Genomic DNA, 15,240 nt, shown 5'->3' with positions numbered 1-15,240 from the left:
TAAAATAATAGCAATAAACAACTTGGCCTCATAGGGGCAGTGTGGAGCAGTGCATACATTGAGATACATAGATAAAAATAATAGAAGAAGAAAGTCGCAATTAAACTTTATTGTATAACTCATTTTTCACACATAAGGAACAATATACCGTGACTATTGTTATATTACTTGTCTAAATATTTGTTATATCTCTTCCGGAACACAATGCTAAGTTTCTTTTAGCCTGTCAATAGGATTTCCCATTCACAGTTTGCATTAGCATTAGCATTGGCGATGTTTCTAAAAAAGTATGTGTTGTATTGAATTTATGTGTTTAGTTTGATAGTAAACTTCAACTGGGGAGTCAATAAATAACTTAAACGATACTCAGGGAAGGCAATACACGTCACATTCATAATTTTTCTTCCATTATAATGTGCCCAGCCTAATGTGACAAACATTCAACTGACTAAAAGGCACCTTGTCATGCTATGATCTTGCCAAAATACCATCTGTTAGGCCAGAGGAGTCTGGGATTAAAAATATAAAGTCTGGCTAATACCTTCAAAAGTCCGACTAGCATCGCCCCGCAACAGTCTGCGCTCACTAAATGTAAATGTTGCAATATTGACTTTGAACACATGGTCGATAAAAAAAAAACTCACAAACAAACGTCCTTTTTTCCCCACGTTGCCTTTTTATATATAGATTTTTTTTAAACAAAAAAAAAAACATTGAGGTTGTCTACATCACAGACAAGTATCGTCAATATTCTGTTTGGAAACAATTTGTCATGAATTGAATGAACCCCACGCACCCCAACTGTCCCACCCCGACCTTCATCAGTGAACTCCTTTATACACATCATATTTTACATAGTTCACGTTCAGTCTTTGTACATCAATATCAAAGTAGTATCAACAAATTTAAAATACATAGAATGCTCTTTCATTGTAATTACAGACGCTATCTTGATTGTACAAACGGTATCATTTCCCACACTTAGAGTCAGTCCGGTCTTTCGCTCAGAAGCAGATTTACAATGAAGAGCTTTTTATTGATATTTTTTCCACGCATGGGATGATGTCCTGTCGTGCTCTTAGACTGTGAGGGGTTTAACTACCAACTGCTTTTTTTGTCTGCATGGTCCTCAGATTATGAGGTACAATCAGAATGGCTCCGTAATCCCTAATTAGGTGAGTAGCGCTAAAGGAATAACAAATAGATTATTATAAAGGACCACTTCAATTAAATCAACTAGTTAGTTGAATTATACTGTGAGTGTCAGGCAGTCAAGTTGTTATTCTGAAGCACAAACGATTGGCAGTGGTGGGCTTTTCTGATTTAAATGACAGGTCATTCCAAATGATTTAACCGATGGAACAATTTCAGGGGTGTGTAGACTTTTTGTGTCCGCTGTATTTGCCGAATGTGTCTCTTTTAACTGGAAGTGACAGACGAAATTGTCTGTAAGAAGTCACGTTAAGAGACAACAATGGTGAATATTTAGAAAAATATAACTTCTTAATGTTATTTGTCACTTTGGGGGGGGGGGGGTCATTTCCACTCACTCAACACATGAAATATACTTTAACTCATTCACTGCCATTGACGGCTATAGACGTCAAAAATTCATTTGAACTATTTCTCATAGTTTCACTTTTTTTCCCCACTTTTGTTAACAAGAGTATGAAAACCTATATTTTTTTATTGTACATTTTAAACAGATAAAATTTGTGATTAATCTTGAGTTAACTAGTGAAGTCATGTGATTAATTACATTAAAAAAAATAATCGCCTGATGCCCCTAATAAAAAAAGATTATTAAAAATTAGGGGCGTCAGACGATTACATTTTTTAATAGTAATTAATCGCATGACTTCAATAGTTAACTCACGATGAATCACACATTTTATATCCGTTCTAAATGTACAATAAAAAAATTCTAGGTTGTCACACTCTTATTAACAAAAGTGTGTGGTGGTGGTGGGGGGGGGGGTGATAGTAATATAAATAGTTCAAATGAATTTTTGACGTCAATAGCCGTCAATGGCAGTGAATGAGTTAATTCAATATTTGGCTTGAATAATTTTCAGCTTGAGTGTAATCCCCCCCCGCCCCAGAAAACTTGTCACAAATATGATTCTAAATGTGGGAAAAAAGATACCAGTGTGAAAAATACATCGAGAAAGCCTTCTTCCCTTGTACCCTGTATACACATAACCAGAAACATGCTGAGTTTGTTACTGAAGCCTTCGACATCATCGTGTACTGACGTTTGTTTTCAATCATATCCATACAGTATATCTCCATTTATTGTACATTTTGTTGAATGTTTCATTGAAGCTGCAACTGGACCAAACCAGACTTGACTGGATCTGGGTATGGTACGCAACCAGTCACAAACTCACATGAACGTCATAAAAAACACTCCTTAAAAAAGTTTTGTGAAAAAAATTTAAAACATATTTTGGCCCCGTAGCACTTTGAAATCAGATTTGTTTACAAATGCTCTCCTCGTCAAACTGTATTATTGATTGTTTGGCAATTTGGCAATCCCACAGCAGCATAACTAATAGAAACAATACAAATAGTGGCTTATGTGAAGACCGGACCAGGTCTTGGGTTTGAGTAGACAGAAAGGAGCACTAGTCACACAATTTGGGGACTGAATCCACATCCAAATATAGAAAAAAAAACACACACACACACACAAGCGTGTTCGTAGTGTTCTAGCCCAGGTAAACACTTAGCTGCTCTGAAGAGTTCAAATGACCGCCGCTCGTGTTTGCTTTGAGGTTCAAAATACACCACAAGCCAAAATCAATACATACATTTCATTTGCAGTCCAATATGAGGCTGCTTTGTTAGTATTTTATATACAAGAGAATGACAGCTGTCAGGTAAAAAAAAAATAAAAAATTGCAGAAAGTTTTATGATTCAAATGTAGACAATTTAGAATCCTCATGTTGTCAGTAACATTTTTTTCGGATGAAATATCAGCCCATATTCAGATTTTTTATTTTTTTTTTGCTTCACTTTGTTGGGCAAAAACTCAATTTGACAAATAAGAATGAGGGAATGCTTACATAGTGGCTTAATTGTTAGGTCCCCCCCCCCCCCGCCCCCCAAAAAAATAAAAAAAATCTTTTCACGTTTCAGATACACAGTAAGGCAATTTATTTTATTTTTTTAAAACTGATATCAATGTGTTTGTTTACTCTTTTTTTTTTCTCATATTTTACAACCCATTTTAAGATTACCTGTGTAAAACAGCTACAATCGAAAAAGAGGCACTTTATAAAAGAGTATATAGATATCTAGGCTAAATAGTATTAATGAAAATACTGTATGTATAGTGTATTTCGTAAATAACGTGTCACATTATATTTATGTAAACTGTTATGCGAATGAGGAAAAACAAGCTGCAGTGTTTTAAATGCTGTTTTCTTGTATACTGTATTATGAACAATATACAGTCAGATATATGAAAAAAAACAAGAAAAAAAACAAAAACAAAAAACAGTTGCCATAAAATAATGTCCACTAAATCAGGACCTTCTAAAATTCTAACTGTACAGTATTATTATTTTTCTATATATATATTTTTTTATTATTATTTTTTTGGACCGAAGGCAACTTTTGCACCACTGTAGAATTCAGTTTGTGTGAGGTTGGTTCCGTTATACTGAGGACACGCTGACCAACAATGCTGCAGAAGAATTTTATGCAAATTTGCCAATTGTTATGCACTGTTTGTACCAGCATGCATGCAGCATAAAAAGCCTTGGCAACTGGCAATAATGCATCTTAGAGTGGGGACTTGACAGGAGATGCTTAATTGAATCACATCAGAGGCTGTATAAGCATCGGCTTGAATTGTGCGTGAAAGCACCAGAAGTGGCCCGAAATGACGATTCTTAGCGCTGAACTACTAAATCGTTGCTGCCCTGGCAGAAATATTGAGTACCGATTTCTTTAACAATACAAACCAATGAAACAACCACAAAGCTCAAATTCCTGATGACAGATAAACACATAAACAGGAAGTCAACACAAACATTTTCTTTACAACAATATGTTGTATGTGCCCCCACCAGTCTAAACACGGCATTCTGATTATAAATTGCGTTTGTGGGAGATGAATTAAGCAGCAAATTCCACCCGATTTTTTTAAAATTCATTTTCAGGGGGCGGCCATTTTGCCACTTGCTGTCGACTTAAAAATGACATCATCAGGGCTCAGGAAACGGCCAATCACGGCTCAGCTTCAAAACAGGTGAGCTATGATTGGTTGTTACCTAAGCCTTGAGCAACTGTGATGTCATTTTCAGTCGACAGCAAGTGGCAAAATGGCCGCCCCCTGAAGATGAATAAAAAAAAAAAAAACTAGTGGAATTTGCTGCTTAATTCATCATCAAAAGAGTTGTAAAAGCATTTATTCCATATCCTACTAGTGTGCAGAATATAGCTCACGAAAACTAATGAAATAAACTAAATAAAAAAATAAAAACATTTTTGAAACATTTTTTTATTTTTTAAAATTTGTTTTGTAAAACTATAAACTAACTAATTATAGCGAAAATGTTCTTAGTTTTTGTCTTTGTCAATTAATATCATACATGAGCTTTCAGGGTTTATCTTGCACTTAAATACTCCATTAAAAAAAACAATTTAAACGAACACTTATCGTAAAAAAATTATAAAAAATAACAAACCTGCTCTAAAACATAATTTCAACTAACAGAATTTGACAAAAAAATAAAAAACTATAATGAAAAATATTATACTATTATAAGCCTGGTACGAATATGCTCTTGCCCTTTTGTACTAACTTGTACCAACTTCACTAACTAGTAAGACAATTAGTAGAGTGACTGGAGTACAATAGTAGAATAACTAGTGATGATTTTTCCACTACAGAACTGAAAACAATTCGAATTTCAAGTCACTTTTATGATGTCGTCAGCTAGAATCGTGGACAAAACGTCACTAGTAAAACATTTATTGTACTAGTGTGCTGAATTGTCTAACTAGCGAGGACAAAGAGTAGGATATTGAATAAATGCTCAAATGGTTTAGCGACGGTATCACGCTACGTGTCTGTCAGGGACCTTTACTTCATTTTATTTATTAGTTTTATTCTTTTGCAGTTTAATTTGTGTTAACTTGTAAAAGTGTTTTCACTTTTTAGTATTTTACCAAACTTGGACCAACAACTCAGTGGTGTCCAAATTTAAAGAATCCATCATGTCACAGACAAAGTGGGAAAACAAACTTTTTTTTTGTTTTGTTTTACTTTTTACAGCTAAAGAAATGTCCTGAAGTAACATTATGGCTTTAATGGCACCTGTATGTATGAAATTGAAAACAATGACAAAGTGTATAATTGTATATTTCCTTGACACGTTTTCAGAAAATAGACAAAGGATGTTGCTGCACACAGGACAAAAACAAAGCCTTTTGGGACTGGAAGCTGCAATAAGACTCCATCAACAAAATGGATGTCGCTACTGAGCCTTGAACGATCACATTTCATGACATTTGCTTAGCTACCGATCACAATGATGTCAATCTTGGAGGCAATCAAAGCAAACGTGTGACATTTTTACCCACTTTATGGCTTTGCCCGATTGTCAAAGTGCTTTAATCGTGTCAAATGGACATAAAGCCGAACTGTGAACCCACATAATCGCACATAATCCTTTATCAAGTTCACGTTGATCAAAGCAAGGCATACAAACAGATCGTTTCCTTACCCATGTGTGTGTGTGTGTGTGTGTGCGTTTGGCACATGTTTGGTTGTCAGAACATGGCAGACGGATGAGGACTGGTTTCCCAGAGTTCCAGTTTTTTTGGGACTCGGCGTACAGTTGTGTTGCGGCATCACGCTGCTTCCATCGTAGACTTGAGCACAAATCAACAATCTGGAGGAAAACAATCAAACACAGGCAGAAATTTAAAATGGGCCTTTTTGGGAACAATTGTTTTCCCTTTTTATTGTTATTATTTTGATTCTTATTCACGCTGTATTTATCGTTATAGTCGCTTAGGTCCATCTGGGTATGTTAGTGTACAAAAGGTCGCCTGGTTCTTCAAAAACATTTCATTTGCGGCTGCTTGTGTAAACATCACATGATGCGTGATATCTTTCTCAAATGATTTTAATGATAAGAGCCCTCCTTGCAAAGTGGCACACGTGTTAATATGATGCAATTGCATCGGCTCCGTGCTATCAAGAAAACAAATGAGCGTAGCAATAATCAGCTTGCGGTGGCCGTGAATGTGCTCCAAAGTGATCCACTGGGACTAAACGACCCTCTCTTTATTAAAGAATAGCCTCATAAAGCAACTAGTTTGTACCTCAGGGGACACTTATGGATAAAAGTGCCCATACATCAACTTGACTCAGGCTGACCATTTGCTCCTGTCCCTCCTAAGAGGAAAAAGATGGCGAGGAACTAAAAAAAAATACACACGTTTAATAGGTCTGTTTTTCTTTTTCTAAAATATGTATTAGTTGGATTTCAGTTGGCTAGCTAGCTATGCCTACACCACCAAATTGTCTCTTTCTTGGATGCCATCATTTATAAATCAGCTAAGTGTTGTTATTTAAATTCCTATCCTAAGCAAAGAAGTGATGCGGGGATATGCGCTGAGAAAAATGGTGGAATGGAAGCATGTTAGCTTGCGAGCTAGCTTGCAAGCTAGCGCCTCGGTTGACACAATCTCATGATTTTGAAGCCATATTTGATGTATTTGTCTTTTTTTTTTTACATTCAAATTTGCTAGGGTTCTTTTATGTTGTGTGTCAAATTTAGGAGACATTTATTTTCACTTTACTTGGGCTTTAAGGTTGAGAACGCTGGTAAATGTTTTCAAACATATTTTTACACTTGCTGTTATCAATTAAGAATGTTAAAAATGGTAGTAAAAATAAATCATGTTATAATTAAATGTTTTATGGTTACGACAGATTGACAAATTCAATTTCCATTATTTAATATGGGAAATCTCTCAATTCTACATCCACACAAATCGGATGTCAACCACAATAAGGCTTTTGTTCAAAAACATCAGCTGTGATTTAGCAACGCAGGCGCCCATCATTACTGTCTTGTGCTATATTTAAACAATAAAACAAGTCTGCTGAAGGTTAATATTCTTTCTGGCCATGCTGTTTTTAAGCCCTAGAAAAGGTGACAGATGCCGTGTTGCATACTTATTAACGTAAGTAAATGAAATAAACGTGAGAGAGGATCATTCGGGTCAACGCTGAACCAACCTGTACTTTTCCTTCAGAATCTCTTGATGCAAATCTGACTAAGAACTTAATGAAAACAAACATCTGAATTCACTTATGATGTTCATTAAACATTTCACTTGGAAGTCATTCCTATATAATTGTTGAGCGTACTTAGCAACGTTGTGCGAGTTATGAGTTGTTGTGCATGGAATAGCCGGTACATACAAGCTTAGCATACGCGTATACAACATGTAGCATATACGAGAAACAGCACAGCCAATCAACAATCTCAGAGGAAAAATGTATAGGAGCTATTGACCGAATATTTCACCAGCTTTCCTCACTACTCATGTTAAATGCATAAACAGGCAAACAGTGGCAATAAGGAGGCAATTACAGTATTATGATCACACACGTGCATTAGATGAATCAATTATGCAACTATGAATTGTCTGAATAAATAAGAGGCACAAATTGTGTGTTCCTGATGAATATTTTATGTCCTTGGCTTCCTATAGTGTAATGTACACTCCTCGGCTGCTACAAACGACGCTCCTGCACATTTCACAATAGAGCCGGTATCAACAATTTTGTATTTCCAAAGCTCACAAAGCTTCATTTTGACTGATGGCGAGAGGTTAATTGAAAATACTTATGATTACGGTTGTGCGGTGGTGGTAGAACTGCAAACGCATTTTGGGTACCTTATTTAAACCACATGAGAAAGAGAGATACAGAGGCACTCCCAAAGCAATTATAAACTATCACCACAATAACAAACAAAACTGAGCAATTCTATTGTAAAATGTGACATATGATACCGCTCAATAGGCGTACCTGATGAAGTGTCAGGTTAGTGTCAATTCGCTTCTCAAAGATATTTCTTGAAATGAGCGAGCCGCTCATCTCTAATGTGCTTCAGAACACTAGAATATCCATCAAAACCATTAACCGTTGCATGACTTTGAGCCGTGCATGGCATGATGGGAGACCTGGAGGTTGCCGTGTGAACCGCTGCGGTCGACAGCTCGCCCACACGCAAACACAAATACCTGGCCCGTGTTCCCCTCTGTCTATCACCTTTTATGTGAAAGGCTCATTACCAGCAGCAGACACATCAATTGGCTGCGCTCTCACTCAACACCCACTTGTCATAATAAGAGACCTTGCAGACAACCCACAGTTTAAGAGACGAGGCACTCCAATGTGCGCAGCTGACTGAGAGCCAAACGCAAGTTTTGTCTGCGGTTCGCATTAAGCAACGTGATCCAAATGTTTTATAACCTGATAGTTTGGAATTGTTGACATTGGAGATTCATTGCAGCAAATGTTGCCCCTCAGTCACTTGGTCAAAAGTGATTACTAACACCCTTAAAACTACTGGGTCAAAAATAACCCAGTTTTGGTCAAAAAAATTGGACCGACCCATTACTTGGATCAATGTGACCCAACTCTTGAGTTGTTCTGATACATAACAATCAACAATTTTGAGGGTTTTTACTTTAAGAACAGTTGGACAAAAAATAACTCAAATTGTGTCAAAAAAGTACCAACCCAACTTTTTGGGTTATTCAATTAACCCAAAAAGTCAGATCAAATGAACAATCCACAAAAGAACCCCAAAATTGTTATTTTTGTGGGCTGTTGAATTATTCTGACCCAAAATTTTAGGTTAAATAACTCAAAAAGTTGAGTCGGTTCATTTTTGGCCTAGTTCAATTGGGCTATTCAATTTACCCAAAAAGTTGGGTCAAACGAGTAACCCACAAAACAACCCAACAAATCAGGTTGCTTTGTTTGTTTTCATCTCATTTGAACCAACGTTTCAGATTAAATAACTCAACAATTTGGGTCGGTTCATTTTTTACCAACTTCGGTTGGGTTATGGTTGGGTCAAACGAATAACCCCCCCCCCCAAAAAAAAAATTGGTTTATTTGTGGATTATTAATTAAATTTTTTAAATAACTCAAAAAGTTGGGTCAGTTCATGTGTGCCCCAATTTGGGTTATTTTTTTACCCAACTTTTTTTTTTTTTTTTGAGTGTATGTTGGTGTACTGTAGCTGGAATTAAAGTTGTTCTGAAACAACAAAATAAATCCAAATAAATTCACCTGTGGCCCTTTGAGCCCTTACCTTGATCATCCTGTCTGCCAATTTGGTGCGCTCTCAGTTCCTCCGACTTATAGAAGTCAATACTGGCGTACGTATTGAGGCTCGAGCCGCCGCCGCCCATAGCGCCTGCGCCAATGTTGTAGGCGGCAGAGGAACGCTCAGCTCCCGCTTGAGGGCTCTCCTTAATGGCCAAGTCAAGGTCAATATAGTTAAGGCCTTGTTCAGCAGAGGCTTGTGGAGGCGGCGTGTCAGACAAACTAGCAGCCTGACCGCTTTCCCACAGTGAGCAGTCCAAAGTGTGCCGGTGGGCCGCCGGCTGGCCGCCCTCTGGGTAGATGTTGGTAGCGGAGGGGGGGTGTCGAGGTGCAGAGGGAGGGGAATTAAAGGTCTCTGAGTGGTGGCCCCGCCGACCCGGAGCGTCGGCTCGGCCAAGTCTGCTGCCGTGCTCAGGAGACTGGAAGGTCTTGACAGGAGAAAACCCCAACCCTTTTTCCTCCTCCATGGACACAGGTGGGCCTGAGTGGGCGGTCGGTCTCGCTGAAAGGCTGGGATCTGAAATGTTGCTGTCAATGAACGAATTAAGGGCATCTCCTGCCATCTTTACTTTGGATCGATAGACAGAGTTTCCTTCTGTTGCCAGAGGAGATGATGTGCCATGTTCAAGTCGACCCTTGGGGGCGACAGCTGGTGGACCCCGCGGGGGGCTGAATGTCGACCTTAGGGGTGTTGACGACTTCCCTACATCCATGCTGACATACTCAGCAGAGGTGGACAACGGTGCGGAGAAGCTACGAGGAAGGTTAGCAGCGTTATCAGGAACAAGGAGGGGCTGGTTTGAGGGCCGAAGGGTTCCATGCGCTCGATCTGACCCTGCACATCTTCCGTCGTTATATTTATTGTCTTCCTTGAAAACAATACTGACATACTCGCCAACGTTGTGAGGCGCCATTGGGGGCAGATTCTCTTTGACTCGAGGCAAGGTGTTAGCTTTAGCAATGTCTGAAGACATACTGAGGGGACGGCCCCTCCTTTGTTGCTTTGGGCTCTTGCAGCTCGAGCCGCGTTTTTGGAGATGGCGACCATCTTTGGCGCACGTTCCTGCACTCTTGTACAAACTTAACCCTTTCCCTGCCGATATGGACTTGTCCTCCAGGCTTTCACTGCTGGCTGAGCTTGAGGAGAAAGACGAGGAAGACATGGAGAGTTGAAAGCCTCCCGTAGGGGCGGCCCCCGTTTTGTTTCTCTTGTTGTACCCCGCTCCCCCGCTCATTCCAGCGCTATCACTGCTGTCCTTTTTGCACTCCCCTTTGTTTAGATCCTCCTCAAAGCGACTATAGAGGGTATGCTGATAAGCACGGGGCAGAGAGAAGTAGGAATTAAACATTTTTGGTTGTAGTTGGTGCTGTTCAGGGTGGGAAGGTGGTGTGCTACAGGCCGAGCGGCTAGTGACGGGCGAGATGTTCATGTAGTCACTAGCAACCCGGCTCTCCATGCTCCCCCTGCTGTCCCACATTCCCATTCCATGTAACTCTGTGGAGACGCTACTATTCGGGGACATGACCATGTAACCCTCTGTACTCGGCTGCCGCATGTGCTGAGGCGGGGACACGCTATTGTTGGGCGTCATGGCCATGTACTCGTCGTCCGCAGCTGGGGACGTGACTCCAGGCAGCATTGACATGTAGCCGCTATCCGAAGGAGCTCTCGTGTCTGCTTCTCTCCTTTTGTCAAATCGCTTTCTGTTTTCCCCCGCCACATCACCTCGCCCGCACCCCACTGCCAAGCTGCCAGCAGCGCCTTCTCTGCTCGCACTCTGTGACATTACGGCATATTCTTCCTCGTCCTCGTCCTCATCTTTTCGATGTGGAGCGAGTCGTTCGTGGGTGGCCAAAGGCAGAGAAGCTCTCTTACTTAGTAGTCTTCGTTCTGCCTCAGAATCCCGACTGGATGAGCGCCGCAGAATGCGCCTGCCTTTGGAGCGATGATGGGAAGCGAGGAGACCCTCTCGCTGACCCATGACTATGTAGCTGGAGGGCCCTTCTCCGTGCCCGTGATGGGCAGCCATACTGGGCATGAGCAGGGAGTGTTCACCAGGACTGGAACCGTATTCGTCAGAGGATCCGTAGTCGCTCGGTGAGCCCGAAACAGAAACTCTCTGAGACACGCGGGGGTAGGAACACACCGTCATGCCACCCACTGCCGCGCCCACTAGACCACACTCGGATCCGTGACCAGAGCTGGAGGAGAGACTCGGAGCGGGAGAGGGAGCAGGGTTAGGCGTGTAGCGCGCAAGGCTGAGGGTAATCTTTGCAGGGGTGGGGGCCCTAGTGGGCTTGGGCCTGAGTGTTGGTGTAGTCGAGCAGGATCCATTAAGACTCGGGCTGGAGCTGGCCCATGTTGACCTGGTACTTGCTCCGCTTTCCTCCGACCGGGCCCCAATGCTAGCCGTTCGGGCCCGCGGAAATCCATGGCGTGATGTTGGCGAGGTGCTGGTACTGCTACCACCCGGAGTCTCCGTACGGGCTCGCCTGGTGAAGCCCACCTGACTGGGGGGCAGATTGGGATGATGTCGGCGACTCGGAACACTGATGGGGTTTGAAGCAGTTCCGCCGCCACATGATGTCCCCACAGACTGAGACTTACTGCGTTGACGGAACTCCTCGCTTAGCGCTTTCATGGCTTCCAGCAAGGTCTCGTGCATGTTCTGAGCCACCACTGAATCATCCACTTGCATCCAAAACTCTCCGGGTCCGGTTATGGCTGAACGGCCCACCTCGATGAAGAAAAAGTTCTCTGAATGACCACATCGGCGAACATTCATCAGCTGCAGCACGACAGCTGCCACATCGGAGTTGAGCTTGACAAAGTTGACTGTCTTGTCAGTTAGGCACAGGCGGTAGATGCCTACTAAGTTCCTGGCGTGTCCAAGACCCTTTGGCCAAACTTTAACCTGCCACACTTCCTTGAAAGTTGGAATTGGAGACGGAGAGCTACACTCCCCACTACTGCCATAATCTTCAGGAGATTTACCTGGAAATGAAAAGAAGGGACAAGAATTAACATAAGGGTACCTTTTCCCAAAAGATGATTGGAAATATAGATAACCCTAAAAATAGTAAGATATTACTGAATACTTCTAAAGCCAATTTGCTAAATTAGCGATTGGTAGGTATCACTGTAAAAACAAAATAAAAACAGTCATATTTACTTGAAAAAAATAGTAAATTTTTTTCACTCAGAAATTCTAGATACATTTTACAAGGAGAGTTTGGGGGACTTTTTACCAGTTTATTTAATTTAAAAAAAAAAAAGCTACTCACGGGTTGAGGAACGAACCCACAACCTTCAGGTTTGGAGAAACTGAGACCACACTATAATGATGGTGTCAGGTAGAATCCTCCAAGGGACCTGTTTATTTATTTTTAATCTCATTTTGGACACACCAAGCTGAAGGTCATGAGTTTGCGTCTCAACTCAAGTAACTTTTTTTTTTTTTTAAATAAACTGGTCAAATGAACTCAAAACTTGTTTTAAGTAAACATTACTCATTTAAGATTAAATTTGTGACAGTAGCGAATGTTAATTTCTCATCGGGGCTCATTAAAATTTGCAAGGTTCACTAAACGTACTAATGTTTAGAGGTTTTTTCTTGTCGCAAGGAAATTCTGAACATGTTTAGCGAACCTTAATCGAACATTGCAACCTTGGACGAACCCTGATGAGAAATCAACATTCGCTGACTGCGCCAACACTCGCAAATGTTCGCTCCCTCGGCGGGATAATGGAATATGTTTGGGTTCACCGTACCTGGGGAGAACATGCAAATGTCATGATTTGAATCCATATATTAAATATGTGCGAAGAAACTATTTGGTTAGCTCCAGCCGATATGCAGAAGCCCATAAAATCCAAGCAGATTAAACAGATTAATTCAACAAAGGCGTATTATAAAGCTCCGAGTCTGAGACATCATTTTGAACAAAATGGTACTCTGAGCATCCATCAGTCATCTCGCAGCGTTCATGTTTAGTGCATGCAGGGCTGGGAAAGCCCGTCAGTGGGTGCACAGCGAGGGGAAAAGGAGGGGTTGAAACATGAACGTAAACAACACGAGGAAAGCCGCACAGAACGACGCTTTTTTTTTCTCTCTCTCTCCCTTTTTTTTTTCTTTCTAACATGCAGCCACGCAGAAAGCATGGATGCACGTTGATGCCGCCTCCTGCACAAATGTAGGTTATTAGAGGCGGGCGGGCTGTGCAGAAAAACAACAACACGGGCTGGAGCGGTAGTGCTCCGCGATAGGCTAGCGCTATATGATGCATCCCGTGGATGGTTGCTATATGCCCTCTGCGCCATGCAAAAATACGGCTGCACCTTCTTTGGAATATTACTACGTGTTATATGTTGCTGGGATGGAATTAAGCTGCTGGTCGTATGTGAATCTCAAAATTGCACAAACAGCACATGCCGCCCTTAACGCACCAGTTCACTTGGATCAGGTTGATTTAGATTGTTTTTAAATCCCTCCAATTAGATGCGTTTAATTTATCTGTAGATTAGGAGCTAAATATGAACAACATGGGTCATGAAATGAAATGGAGTGCATGCGGGCAGATGGGGAGCAAAAACAGCCTAAAGGCAGGATGGGCCCGATGCGGAGACACACAGCAGAGAGAGCAACATCAACGATTCGACTTTTGCCATCTTACAATTGCACTGGAGGTCCAGCATGGCTTGGTACCACTCGTTTTGGACCTCCTCGCTGTCGGCGGCGATGGCAAAGCTCTCGCTGCGGGTGTAGAGCACGATCAGGTGCTTGTTCTTGGAATCCGCCCGCTTGTTGATGTTGAAGCACGTCTCCAGGTTCAGCACTTTCTTGGGCACGGGAGATTTGCTGCGGAATTTCTTCTCGTTCTCGTAGTACTCCAAGCGAGCCGGACCACGTTCTGAGGCCGTCCTCAGCACGAAGAAGCGCCGGTGCATTGATTTGTGCTTGCGGAGGTAGCCGCTTCTCTGCACGTCTTCGTAATTCTGCAACTCGGCGCCAGCTTGGTTCTCCATGGCCCCCCCGCTTGACTCGAAAGCACTCGCGATGTCAAAAAACGCACAAGTCCATGTGCTCCTCGTTCATTAATCCATTGCAACTACATGCCTCCTCCTTCTCCTCCTCGCCGAAGTGTTCAAGCATGTGCGCCGTGATTAGGATGGGGAACCGAGCCGGAGCGTGCCTCCATGCACCATCCAGCAGCTGCAGGAGGATCCCGAACAGCGTCCTCCGCAGTCCGGCCCGGTTCTGCCCGATCCAAGTCCGAAATACGGTGGGTGCACCTCAGTCGACTGGAGACGTCTCCTCTCCTCCACCTGTCTGACTGAGGCTGCCCACCACAGTCTCCAGACACACAGGTCAATTTGGGCGGACTCTAACGCGACATCCGGTTACGGTTTTCCACAATAAAAGAGAAAATTGACTCGTCATTGCGTTCTGATTTGACAGATCAGACTGTCCATATTATTTTACTGCTACAGTTTTATAAAATATAAAAGATATTTTAAACGCAAATGATGAACTGCACTGGGCATATTTGGCTTTTGGGTAAAATTTGAACCCAAGCACTGTTACAGGTCAACTTAATTTGACCTTTAGAACTAGTGGGTCATGGTTCAAGTCACAAGAGGGAAAGAAAAAAACGTATAAGTGGCACCTAGCTGTTGGAGATATTCTAGTCCACTTCCTGGCTCTCATCAAAGTAAGGCACATTCCTGCATGTGCAGGTTTTGGTTCTATGTGTAAGCGCCAGGTAGCCCCCAAGGAGCACGTGAATAGCCCACGTGGATGTTCTAAAAATAGCTCACCAGTGTAGGGCGGGCATTGTGATTTTCTAGGAATATTGCATAAATGGT

At 41.8% G+C, this 15,240-nt stretch overlaps 1 protein-coding gene across 1 annotated transcript; it reads right to left on the bottom strand.

Annotated features, from left to right (window-relative positions):
- Positions 1 to 4,299: 4,299 nt before the first annotated feature.
- On the bottom strand, positions 4,300 to 14,721 carry LOC144036405 (insulin receptor substrate 1-B). Its single transcript, XM_077547012.1, has 3 exons — positions 14,049 to 14,721; positions 9,361 to 12,369; positions 4,300 to 5,907 (listed from the first exon to the last, which is right to left on the bottom strand). Exons 1-3 carry the CDS (start codon positions 14,398 to 14,400, stop codon positions 5,900 to 5,902), a joined length of 3,369 nt encoding a protein of 1,122 aa, XP_077403138.1. The 5' UTR covers positions 14,401 to 14,721; the 3' UTR covers positions 4,300 to 5,899.
- Positions 14,722 to 15,240: the final 519 nt, after the last annotated feature.

The sequence above is a fragment of the Vanacampus margaritifer genome, chromosome 16, assembly GCF_051991255.1.
Source record: "Vanacampus margaritifer isolate UIUO_Vmar chromosome 16, RoL_Vmar_1.0, whole genome shotgun sequence".
In the NCBI taxonomy this organism is placed as follows: Eukaryota; Metazoa; Chordata; class Actinopteri; order Syngnathiformes; family Syngnathidae; genus Vanacampus; species Vanacampus margaritifer.
Note: the sequence above shows the minus strand (reverse complement) of the source record. Positions and strands in the feature narration are given on the sequence as shown.

Bases quoted from the DNA above. Each gene is read 5' to 3' on its own strand.
- LOC144036405 (XM_077547012.1), bottom strand. From the start codon at position 14,400: ATGGAGAACCAAGCTGGCGCCGAGTTGCAGAATTACGAAGACGTGCAG. The intron at 12,370-14,048 runs GTAAGATGGCAA...TTTCATTTCCAG, and splicing joins GCTGGACCTCCAGTGCAATT to GTAAATCTCCTGAAGATTAT.